We start from the raw sequence: 13,499 nt of genomic DNA on the forward strand, positions 1-13,499 counted from the left end.
TCCAGAAAAAGTTGCTCTGGCTAGTGTTAAAGTGGTTACTGCCTGTGTTCTGTTCTAGGTTTCTTATGGTTTCAGGTCTCACTTCTAGGTTTTTAATCCATTTTGAATTTATTTTTGTGTATTATGTGATAAAGTGGTCCAGTTTCTTTTTTTGGATGTTGCTGTCCAGTTTTCCCAACACCATTTCTTGAAGAGACTGTCCTTTTGCATATTCTTTTCTGCTTTGTCAAAGATTAAGTGTCCTGGGGTGCCTGGATGGTTCAGTTGTTAAACGTCTGCCTTTGGCTCAGGTCATGATCTTAGGGTTCTGGGATTAAGCCCCACATCGGGCTCCTTGATTAGCAGGAAGCCTGCTTTTCCCTCTCCTACTCCCCCTGCTCTCTCTCTCTCTCTGTCAAATAAATAAATAAAATCTTTTAAAAAGAATTAAGTGACCATATGATATTAGTTTAGTCTTGGTTTTCTGTTCTGTTCCATTGATCCATGTTTCCATTTTTGTGCCAATACCATACTGTCTTGATGACTACAGCTTTATAATATAACCTGAAGTCTAGCATTGTGATACCTCTAGCTTTGCTTTTCTTTTTAAGATTGCTTTGGCTATTTGGGGTCTTTTGTGCTTCCATACAGATTTTAGGATTACTTGTTCTAGTTCTGTGAAAAATGCCATTGGTATTTTGATAGGAATTGCATTAAAAGTATAGATTGCTTTGTGTAATACATACATTTTAACAATATTTCTTCTTCCAATCCATGAGCATGGAATGTCATTTCATTTTTTGGTCTTTAATTTCTTTCATCAGTGTTTTATAGTTTTCAATGTACAGATCTTTTGCCTGTTTGTTTAGGTTTGTTCCTGGGTATTTTGTTATTTTTGGTGCAGTTGTACATGGGATTTTTTTTTTCTTAATTTCTCTTTCTGCTACTTTATTATTAGTGTATAGGAACTCAGCAGATTCCTGTACATTGATTTTCTATCCTGCGACTTTACTGAATTCATTTATTAATTCTAGTAGTTTTTTGGTGGAGTCTTTAGGGTTTTCCCTATATTTCTGAACTTTATTTTCTGTTCTATTCATTTGTATATGTTTTATATCTTTTTGTATTATTTTAATGTTCATTACTTTGTTTTTTTAATTAAGATTGATATCTTTTTATCGATTCTATTTTCAAATATTATTTGATATTTTCATTTATTTACTGTTCCATATGAATTCTAAAATCCATTGGTTAGGTTTAAGGAAAAGAATTCCAGCTAAAGTGTTGATTATCATTCTATTTTATCACTTGATCAGTGGATTATAGTATTTCCTCCCCTGCAATTTTGTATCTTTGGTCACTTGTTGATTATTAGCTAATTTCCTAACTCAGCTCACCTATAAGTGGTTTATTATGTAAATGAGCTTGAAAAGCGCTCTGGAGATTCTGATAGTTAAAAACATTTCAATTAATTTGAATCTGTACCTCTATATTAAATTATTAGCTATTTTCCCCTTTGGTTTTTTTTTTTTAATTGTGTTGTGTTATTCACCATACAATAATACATCATTGGTTTTTGAGGCAGTGTTCCAAGATACATTGTCCGCATATAACACCCAGTGTTCCTTGTAATACGTGGAATACCCACCTTAATACCCACCATCAGGCTCACCCATCCCTCCACCCCATCCCCTCTAAAACTCTCAGTTTGTTTCTCAGAGTCCACAGTCTCTTATGGTTCATCTCTCCCTCCAATTTACCTCTCTTCACTTTTCCTTTCCTTCTCTTAATGTCCTCCATGTTATTCCTTATGTTCCACAAGTAAGTGAAACCATATGATAGATTTTCTTTGCTTGACTTAGTTTACTCAGCATAATCTCCTCCAGTCCCATCCATGTTGATACAAAAGTTGGGTATTCATCCTTTCTAATGGCTGAATAATATTCCATTGTATATATGGACTACATCTTCTTTATCCATATGTCTGTTGAAGGGCATCTCGGCTCTTTTCACAGTTCGGTGATTGTGGACATTGCTGCTATGAACATTGGGGTACAGATGGCCCTTCTTTTCACTGCATCTGTATCTTTGGGGTAAATACCCAGTAGTACAATTGCCAGGTCATGGGATAGCTCTATATTTAATTTTCTGAGGAATCTCCACACTGTTTCCAAAGTGGCTGCACCAACTTGCATTCCCACCAACAGTGAGAAAGAGGGTTCCCCTTTCTCCACACCCTCTCCAATATTTGTTTTTCTCCTGCCTTGTTAATTTTTGCCATTCTAACTGTGTAAGGTAGTATCTCAATGTGGTTTTGATTTGGAATTGCCTAATGGCTAATGATGATGAACATTTTTTCATGTGTCGTTAGCCATTTGTATGTCTTTACTGGACAAGTGTCTGTTCATGTCTTCTGCCCATTTTTTGACTTATCTATTTTTTGGGGTGTTGAGTTTGAAAGTTCTTTATAGATCTTGGATATTAGCCCTTTTTAGTGTCATTTGCAAATACCCTCTCCCATTCTGTGGGTTGCCTCTTTGTTTTGTTGACTGTTTCCTTTGCTGCACAGAAGCTTTTGATCTTGATGAAGTCCCAAAAGGTCATTTTTGCTTTTAATTCCCTTGCCTTTGAAGACGGGTCTTGAAAGAAGTTGCTGTAGCCAGGGTTGAAGACGTTATTGCCTATGTTCTCCTCTAGGATTTTGATGGATTCCTGTCTCACATTGAGGTCTTTCATCCATTTTGAATTTATCTTTGTGTATGGTTAAGAAAATGGTCGAGTTTTATTCTTCTGTACTGAGCTGTCCCAATTTTCCCAGCACCATTTGTTGAAGAGATTGTCTTTTTCCCACAGGATTTCTTTTCCTGCTTTGTTGAAGATTATTTGGCCATAGAGTTGAGGGTCTCTACTCTGTTCCACTGGTCTATGTGTCTGTTTTTGTGCCAGTACCATGCTGTCTTGGTGATCACAGCTTTGTAATAAAGCTTGAAATCAGTCAATGTGATGCCTCCAGCTTTGTTTTTCATTTTTTCATTTTTCATTTCATTTTCATTTCATTTCATTTCATTTTCAACATTTCCTTGGCCATTTGGGTCTTTTCTCCCTTTGGTGATTTTTAAAAATTTAATTTGAGTATTGAGAAAACCAAAACAAATAGCATATGACCTATATTAATAGATAGCCTATTGTGTCTACTTTGAGCTGTTAATTGTTAAATATAAAGCAGGGAGTTATGAGATTTTTGACCAAAAGATTTTAAAGTCAAGTTTATATAAAATTCATTGCATTTTTTATTGAGTTGTAATAGATATATGACATTATATTAACACTGTTAATTTTTGTGCTTTAATCATTACTGTTCTCTTACTTGCTTCCTTTTTAGTCTTTCAGTTGATGTTTCTTCTCCCGATTTGTTTGGAAGTATCCATGAAGATTTCAGTTTGACTTCTGTAAGTAAGATGATAAATAAAAAGCTAAACTTACCATTTTAAAATTATATAATGACTTATAAATTAGTCTAAATTACTTTGACTGCTTATAAATCAGTCTAAATTACTTTGAGAGGCAGATATTGTATTCCTGTTGTAGTATACTTTTCTATAATTTTGAGCTCTGCTTTATTTTGTGAAAATTTTAGTAAAAATATAATTTTATATGTATTCCACAACTTAAAAACCTTTTAGTCGAAGTTGTTATTTAAGTGGTTCCATCTACTCCTTGCATAATTCAAGTTTTTGAGTGTGAAGTAGGTGTCCTAGTGGTTCCCTGCTGTTTGAAAGTTGAAGAGGCAGCAGAAGATGGGGGCCCATCTCCCCATGTTTTTCCTCTTTAACTAGAGAAGTTATGCTTTTCTCTATTTTATTTCTGTAAGTTCCCTAATAGCATTTCATTTGAACATAAAGTTCTGTGGCAAAACAAAGCCAGCCATACCACCTTTTTATATATGTACACTTATATCTTATTTTAGCATATACAGGTATTTGGGGATGATTAACATACATACTTTATTATATGTATAAATTCAGCTCTTTAAATTTAGACCTGTCCATCTTTTAAAAAAAATAACGCTCTCTGGTTTGTCATTTGCTTGAAGGGTGTATGCGTGTGTGTGTGTGTGTGTGTACATGTATGTATGTATATATGTATCTCTCAAGAAGGAAAACATATGACCAGAATTTCCTGCCCTGTATCATTCCCACAGATATTATATTTATAAGTATGAACTCCTAAGTAAAGAATTTGTTATAATAGGAAAGATCAAAAATTCAGTTTGGGACCAGATAAATTAAATGAGTGACGTTCAAGCAGAGATATTTAGCAGTTGATTAGATATATGTGTCTGGACTCCAGGAAAGAAATCTAAATACAGATTTCTGAATCAGTAATACACAGTTGACCCTTGAGCAGTGAGGGATCCCAATGCTCCATTCAGTCAAAAATCTGTAACTTTTGACTCCCCTAAAACTTAACTACCAATAGTCTATTGTTGAGCAAAAGCCTTCCCAATAACAGGCAATTAACACGTTTTATATGTTATTATGTTATATGTTATATGCTATATCACAATATCACAATAAAGTAAGTTAGAGAAAAGAAAATGTTACCAAAATCATAAGAGAAAATACATTTACAGTACTGTACTGTATGTATCAAAAAAAATTGCATATAAGTGGACGAGTACATTTTGAACCTGTGTTGTTCAGGGGTAAACTGTATAAGCAATACAAGGCCTGGGAGTGGATGAGTATACTCAGGAAAATACTAGGAAAGATATTGGTAGAATGAGAGGAGGGCCAGATATATAAAAATAACATTGGGGTACCGGTATTTAAGGGATGGCCAGAAGCAGAGAGCCTCAAAGTTCCCAAAAAAGAATAATCAGAGAGAGAGAGAGAAGAAAATTCAAATGAAACAGTGTTCCTGAGAGAGATGGAAGAGATAATTTAAACAAAGGAGTATTTAACAGTTTCAAAGACTAGTAGAGGATCAGGTGGGTCAGATGAAAACTGGAGTGTTATGGGCTTGGCAGTTAGGCCTGTAGGAGAAGCGTATCAGTGGATTGCTAATGAGCTATCTGAACATATATAGGATCCAAGGAAGTTGATGTAATGAGTTTGGATCATTCTTTGCACTGTGAACTTAGTAGACTAGAGAGACACAGGCTGGAGGAAAGAGCCTTCTAAATTGAGAAGGGCCTTATGAGCTATTGGGTCAACTATGCTCTTTTTCTCTGCCCTTTAGAACAAGCCTGATTTCTACATGACAATCTCTTTACTGTTTGAAAACATTTGTTGTGTGGGCTTGGAATCTTCCTTTCTCTTAGGTAACACCCTAAATCTTTTAGGCATCTCCTAGTCTACATGGCAGTGAGTCTCCTCTTAATCTACTTCTGTCCTCTTTCAAGAATGGAGTACCAGACTCTGATGTGGCCCTGGCAACTGGGAAGCAGCCAGAACTACACATTAGGTTACATCTCTATTGAGTCACATTGAATTTACTGTCAACCACACAGCAAGTGTTTCATACTTGCTTCTCCCAGTCACAGGACCTTTTCTCTCCCATTTTACTCCCTAAAATTGTTCATTTGGTACCAAATTTAGTTCCTGTGTTTCTCTGTATTTGTATGATAACTCATTAGATTTAACCCAGATTATTGAGATCTTCTTAGGGTTTTGTTCTATTATTCAGTGGAGAGGCAGTTATGGTATGGTAGAGGTCCAGGTTGCTTCCTGGTCTTACTGACTGAATAATCTTGGGCATGTCATTGATGGTGTCCTGTTTTCTCCTGGAGAAAATTGAGATGGTAATGCCTACAATCTCAGAGATTGTGAGAAATAATTGAAATAATACATAATTGGCAAGTACTGCCTTTGATAGGTTGAGTTGTTATTTTCAAACATACATATTCATTTAAGTTGCTAGTAAGCTTTTAATAAATATTCAAGTTTAAGAATTTGATTATTGTAGTGTTCAATTATTCTTCCCACTTTCACTTCTAATTGGTCAGAGTTGGGAAGAAAAATATGATTATCAAGAGTAAGACTTCAAATCACTCAAACTATTTTTCCATTTTGGGGGAAGAACAATGCAGATTATAGGGAGAAAAATTTATTTTATTTATTTTTTTTAAAGATTTTATTTATTTATTTGACAGAGAGAGAGAGAGAGAGAGATCACAAGTAGGCAGAGAGGCAGGCAGAGAGAGGGGGAAGCAGGCTCACTGCTGAGCAGAGAGCCCGATGCGGGGCTCGATCCCAGGACCTTGAGATCATGACCTGAGCCGAAGGCAGAGGCTTAACCCCCTGAGCCACCCAGGTGCCCCATAGGGAGAAAAATTTAAAAAGCGTTAATGAACAGGGCAGAGAGGATGTGGCACGCCCCGGGGGTCTGTTAGACTATAAGATTAATATTTGGAGGAAAAGGTAAGGTAATTGAGGATTGATCTTGTAACTGAAAAACCAGTTGAGATTTTTGCAGAGTGCAGTATGTTTAGAGTGGCTGATGACACCTTATGCTTACTTTATTTTATGTTCTTTATGAGGACCACCATATAATGATAATACCAAGTATGGGGCAGGAGGGAATATACCCCTTCCTCAGACTGACCTGTGTGCCTATGCAGTGTTGTTTACTGCTTTCTTGCTGGTTCTCACTTGCCATTTATTCACAAAATGTGGAAGAGTGGTATACATAACAGAGCCCTATTTTCCTTGTTTTGTAATTTATTTCCCATCCATCAATTAATTCAAGGCCATTCACAACCTTTCATTTACTTGAGGGTACTTTTAATAACTCCTTGCCCTTTAATTATATTTGTTGATGACCAAAAGGGGCACTGAATAGGCCACACTGTGCCAGCAGTAGATAATATTTTAAATAAAGAAATTTAGAAAGTTTTAAAATTTTTGATGGAGCTAAATGAAATTATTGGGAGGTATAAGCTGTACTTGGCAACTGAGTTCAGAGTGTTGACTTTAACATAAGTTATATATAAAACAGTAAGCAAAATATGGCTGAAAATTTTTCCTGGAAAGTAGTTTTGCCTTAATGTTTGGTCAAGGGATCTTAAATCAAAGCCCTAAATTAGTCACTGTTGTTCTAGAGAATGCTCTCACACTGAGGGAGCATGGGAAGTATTCTTGGTGAGCCACAACAGTGGAGATAACTGCCATTCCTGGAATTTTGTTTACAAAAATAGTTCTTCTGAACTGTAAGATGATGTTTATTCATCAGCCTGGGGGTGTGGTAATTTTAATAAGAAATTACCTTAAAGTGGCTAGAACCCTGGAGAACATAGAGTATGAGGCTCTAGCCCTCCTCATATCCAATACTATGGAAAAGTTCCCTGCTTTTGTTTTATCACTCTCCATGAGAGGGAAACTATTCTACATAAAATGCATCTGTGAAGGCCCAGTTTTTGGAAGGACCCCATCATATAGATGGCATTATAATTCTCTTTCAAGTTAAGAAAAATTTATAAATTACTTCCTGTGAATTTTTGCATTTGTAATTACTTTAAAATATTAATTTTATAGTCTTTTTTGTTGTAAAAAATATTAGGCAGAATAACCAGTAAAATAAACCCCTTTCACAAGAACAATAGCTGATCCTACCTTACTAGTTAGCTGTTTTTCCATATAGCTATTAAATTTCAAAAGACAGCATTATTTGACTCTTTAGTGCATTATGTAATAACAAGCAGTTATAATATATAGAGTTACAGAATTATATTGTTTCTATATTATTATTGGGGGAAAAAGGGACCAAGAAAAACAAAACATTGAATATTGATATTAAACATGAAGAGATTATAATTAAATGTAATAAATGATAACTGTTACCCAGTTTGTTATTGTAAATGTAATTTTCTAAATATTGGTTTTACTTTTAGGAACAGAGACTTTTGATAGTCCTGAGTAACTGCTGCTACCTAGAACGTCACACCTTTCTGAATATAGCAGAGCATTTTGAAAAGCACAACTTCCAAGGAATAGAGAAAATAACACAGGTAAATGAATTATGCTAAATTAACAAGGTGGTTATTTTAACAATTTAGTTTCCAAACTATTTTCTTAGTACCCCCTGTCTTTTGCTTTTCCTATACTTTTCTGTCCTTACCCTCCCCACACCCATATACCTTCCTCCTCTTCACCCTACCCTGACTTTGAATGATTCCTGCCCTTCTTATAACTCACCTTGAGAATTGTTAATTTAATATTCTCTTCTTTTCTCAAGATCAAAGCTTTCTCAAGGCAAAAGCTGATTTACTCCTCACACAGACTGCTCAAAGTAAGGAAAGGAAATAGGAAAGAAAGGCATCAAACCCAAATCTTTAAGAATCATCTCAGATTTGGCTCCTTTTAGGTTAAAACTTTTACTTTAGAGCCAACAGCAAACTCCCTGAGCCTGCAAATAAACCTCTTCCTGCTTATTCACACCTCTTCTTCCTCAGCCCCTTTCCAGATGACCACAATGATGCTTTTGCTTTTTACTATGCTGAAGCACAGGGACACACACAAAGACTCACACACACCAGAGTGGCTTACAACAGCTTTCCTCTGGAGGTTTAATGACTTACCTGAAAAATACATGCTCTCCACTCTCTAATCCAAGTTGGACAAAAATGAGTGCTGTATAAATCAATGGAGTAGGTTTTTCTTTAGATGTTATACTTTGTTTATATTTTTTCAAGTAAGCAGAAAAGGAAAAAATGAAGCAACCATCTTATTAAAGGTTGGTTGGTTTTTGGGCAAAGGTTTATCAGATTTCTAAGTAAAACTAAGCTAGAACCACTTTTACAGTATTCTCAGTGCAAAAAATAAGAAAGATAATGATCTTGTTAATCTTATAATCAAAAAGTACTCTTGATGGATTGCATACTTTTTACAAATGATAGTTACGGTTTATGAACTAGAAGTGGATTTGTTTTTTCAAAGAATGAAAATGTCAAAGTGGGTGGCTCTGTCTTGTTTTCCTGCCTTTTCGTAAAGATTAATCATCTTGATGAGAAATGTGACTTAAGGCTGTAGGGCCAAATGTTGAGTTTATTTCCAGAAATTTTTGTATTGAGAATTGCAAGGTGGTCCCCTGCAGTAAAGAATTCGTATTTGTACAAAGTGGGCACTTTGTTTTTTGTGCAGTAACAATAGTGACACAAATATATTTATTGAACAGCTTTTTTAATCATTTAAAAATACATGAAATGATTAGGAATTGCATATAACAGGAGTAAGTTTGGTTCTCTTTAGGGTTTTTTTTTTTTTTGACATTAAAATCAATGCCTTTATTGATGTGAGAACACAGAAAGTGAAGTTGGCATTATTTATTCTTCCTTTGGGCTTTTCTAGAGCCTGATGAGAAGTTCTCTATGAGTATATTATCTCTTCTGATAGCCACATATCTCTCAAATACGTCTTCTTCAGGAAAATGGATATCTCACTATTTAGAATACAGTGTACATTTTGAATTAGAAATATAATTCTTAGATAAAGGGTTCAAAAGTTATTCAATATTTTGGGGGCTCATATTATATGGAGTGCTATATCAGTCACAATCCAAACAGGAAACAAAAACCATCTCAATCATTTAAAATAGAATTAAAGCCTGAAAATTGTTAATATAATTTGGCATCTATTTTTTTCTTCTACTCAAATGTAATCCCCATTTATTTACTTATTTATTTATTTATTTTTATTTCTTTTCAGAGTAACTGTATTCATTGTTTTAGCACCACACCCAGTGCTCCATGCAATCCGTGCCCTCTCTAATACCCACCACCTGGTTCCCCCAACCTCCCACCCCCCACCTCTTCAAAACAATCTCCTTAGGTTTTTACAAAGTTATGAGTAGTAACTGTTGCTTCAGTTTATATCATAAAGAAATAGAATGAAGTTGACATACAAGGCTTTGATATCCTTCCTAGTCTTGTTGATATCACTTTTTTTCAAAGATTTATTATGTATTTGAGAGAGAGAGAGAGAGTTGAGGGGGAAGGGCAGAGGGAGAGAAAGTCTCAAGCAGACTCTGCGCTGAGTGTGGAGCCTGACCTGGGCCTTGATCCCATGACCTGAGATCATGACCTGACCCCCGAAGCCAAGAGTTGAACGCCTAACTGACTGTGCCACCCAGGCACCCCCCCAACTTTTTAAAAAGATTTATTTATTTTTTTGAGAGAAAGATATAGAGTATTGATACTATTTTGAATCCAAGGTAAAATGTTGGATCTGGAGGTAAAGCTTGGAACAAATGATGGACCGTTTTTCACACTCAGAATTAGGATTTTTTTTAGAATTAGGATTTTTTAATTTGACATTCAATATTTTGAAATCACTAAGTTGGATAATAAATGAATCAGTAAATGAAATGAAGAGTTGGATGCTTAACTGACTGAACCACTCCGGTGCCCCTCATTTATAAATTTTTTTTTTTTATTAATTTTATTTTTTATAAACATATATTTTTATCCCCAGGGGTACAGGTCTGTGAATCACCAGGTTTACACACTTCACAGCACTCACCATAGCACATACCCTCCCCAGTGTCCATAATCCCACCCCCCTCCCAAACCCCCTTCCCCCACCAACCCTCAGTTTGTTTTGTGAGATTAAGAGTCATTTATGGTTTGTCTCCCTCCCAATTCCATCTTGTTTCATTTACTCATTTATAAAATTTTTTAATGCAAATAACCCTATGAAGTAGTTAAGGAAAGTATTAACTCCATTTTTTTCATATGGAAAGATGCTTGGAGAGGTTCATGATTTGATCTGTAAGTAGAAGAGCAAGGCAGAACTCAAAACTAAGTATTTTCTTTTTTTTTTTTTTTAAAGATTTTATTTGTTTATTTGACAGAGAGATCACAAGTAGACAGAGAGGCAGGCAGAGAGAGAGAGAGAGAGAGAGAGAGAGAAGCAGGCTCCCTGCTGAGCAGAGAGCCCGATGCGGGACTCGATCCCAGGACCCTGAGATCATGACCTGAGCCGAAGGCAGCGGCTTAACCCACTGAGCCACCCAGGCGCCCAAAACTAAGTATTTTCATTCTTAATCCAGAATGGATTTTTGGCCTAACACCATACGTCTTGAAATAAAGAACAAAATTGTTCTCATGAAAATAAACTAAAGAAGTAATACATAAAGCGGGTTGGTTAATGCACTTAATTTAGTATCAGATCAGACTATCAAACTCATCTTGCCCTACAGGATACCTCCTGTAAAATAGGCTCCATTATAAGCCTTACGTGGACTTTGTGCTATTTGGATCCCACATTGAAAGTACCAACAGTGAGTCCCCTGTCATTTGCATATATTTCCATTTGCCTTTATCGCAAGTCCTAGAAATGTTTTTTCCAAGTCATGTATTTTTCTTTTGCTTATAAAATTAAGATTCAATCATTATTTTTATTTATTTATTTTATTTATTTATTTTTTAAGATTTTATTTATTTATTCGACAGACAGAGATCTCAAGTAGGTGGAGAGGCAGGCAGAGAGAGAGAGAGAGAGAGGAGGAAGCAGGCTCCCCACTGAGCAGAGAGCCCGATGCGGGGCTTGATCCCAGGACCCTGAGATCATGACCCAAGCCGAAGGCAGAGGCTTAACCCACTGAGCCACCCAGGCGCCCCTCAATCATTATTTTTAAAAAGGAGAAATACTATGCAGCCATCAGAAAACCCCCAGAAAATCTTGCCATTTGCAACAAGGTGGATAGTAGAGGGTATTATGCTAAGTGAAATAAGTCAGTCAGAGAAAGACAGTTATCATCATATGATCTCTCTGATATGATGAATTTGAGAGGTGGTGGGGGGTCGTGAGGGATAGGGAGGGAAAAAATGAAACAAGATGGGACCTGGGAGGGAGACAAACCATTAGAGACTCTTAATCTCAGGAAACAAACTAAGGGTTGCTGGGTGGTGGTGGGGACAGGGATAGGGTGGCTGGGTTATGGACATTGGGGGAGGGTATGTGCTCTGGTGAGTGCTGTGAATTGTCTAAGACTGATGATTTAAAGACCTGTACCCCTGAAGCAAATAATACCTTATATAGTAATAAAAAAAAATGGAGAAATACTGCAAAGTCTAAAAAAAATTTAAGTATTTATATTGCACCAAAGATAAACAGTTATATTTTAGTATTTATAGTAACCATATACCTATATGTATATATGTTAGAAAAATATGAAACATTTTTCTGAATTCAGTTTACATTAGATATATCTTTTTCTGTTGACAGTTCTGTTGTGAACACCTTTATTAAATATGGAGATGTGAGTTTTATGGCTTATAACAGTTGCTAATGTGGATGTACCTTTTTTTTTTTTAACTTTTTCCTACTGGGAACCTTAAGGTTATTTTTGTTCTTGTTACTGAGAGGTGAAGATACTTTTGAGCACATGTTTTATTTCTCAAAATTGCTTCCTAGAAGTAGAATTAGAGCTCCAAAGACTCTTGGTAAATATTGCTGGTTTCATCACAATTTGGTCATCATTGCTGATTATAATATTTTAATTTGATAGATAAAAATATTCTTTCATGATTTAATTTGCATTCCTTTCCCTATTTGGTAGGTTAACACTTTTTCTTATGTTCATTGACTGTGGATATTCTAGTAGCGTTCATTTTACAGGTATTTAGAGGGTTAAGGAAATTGTGTTTTTCATTTTAAGTGTGCAAACCAAATTTGCCACAAGTCATTAATTCTTGAGCCCTTTGAGAAGGGAAAATTAGAGCTATATGGTTAATACACTTCAGTACATAATTTTATTGTAGTACCTATAATTATATAATTCCAAGGATTTTTTTCATATATAAAATGCTATTTTAACCTGTCCCAGTCTTAAAAAAACAAACATCTAATTTAGAGTTTGTATGGTTGCAGATTTTTGACTGACTTGGGACTGTAGTCATTAAATAAGTTGGGCATTAAATTCTTTTTTTTTTTTAAGATTTTATTTATTTATTTGACAAAGAGAGATGACAAATAGGCAGAAGCAGGCAGAGAGAGAGGGAGAAGCAGGCTCCCCACTGAGCAGAGAGCCCGATGTGTAGGTCTCAATCCCAGGACCCTGAGATCATGGCCTGAGCCGAAGGCAGAGGCTTAACCCACTGAGCCACCCACGCACCCCTGGGCATTCAATTCTTGATTGATGTTTTGTTCTATGCACCTAAATCTCTTTCAGAAATTTTGACACGGTAGGTGGGGAGAGGGCAGCTTCTTTTTTTCCACATGTCCAGGAAAGATCCTTTACATACAACAATCAATTTTAAAGATTTTTGTGTCATCTGAAACATACGTATATACCATATTTTACATATTTGATTATTTTTAGCTTAATTGTATATATTTCTCAAGTTTCATTTGAAATCATTTGAATTCAGTATATGATGTGAATGACTACAGTTTTGAGTCCTCACTGTATTATCTCTTTATATTTTATTTTTCCCATCTCTTCTCCAGCTAAATTTTGTTTAGAGGCTGTTTTTATATAATACATTATTTGTAAATAAATGTGTTTTGGAGTTAAGTAGT

General features: G+C 35.4%; 1 protein-coding gene across 3 annotated transcripts in view; it reads left to right on the forward strand.

The window, feature by feature from the left end:
* The window catches only part of EXOC2 (exocyst complex component 2), a 269,449-nt gene that overhangs the window by 171,484 nt on the left and 84,466 nt on the right, over nucleotides 1–13,499 (forward strand). For all 3 annotated transcript variants that reach the window (XM_047733700.1, XM_047733697.1, XM_047733699.1), the window contains 2 exons: nucleotides 3,362–3,428; nucleotides 7,871–7,987. In XM_047733700.1, the coding sequence (XP_047589656.1) occupies nucleotides 3,362–3,428; nucleotides 7,871–7,987 (184 nt within the window). The remainder of the gene's footprint in view (nucleotides 1–3,361; nucleotides 3,429–7,870; nucleotides 7,988–13,499) is intronic.

The sequence above is a fragment of the Lutra lutra genome, chromosome 6 (assembly GCF_902655055.1).
Source record: "Lutra lutra chromosome 6, mLutLut1.2, whole genome shotgun sequence".
Lineage (NCBI taxonomy): Eukaryota > Metazoa > Chordata > Mammalia > Carnivora > Mustelidae > Lutra > Lutra lutra.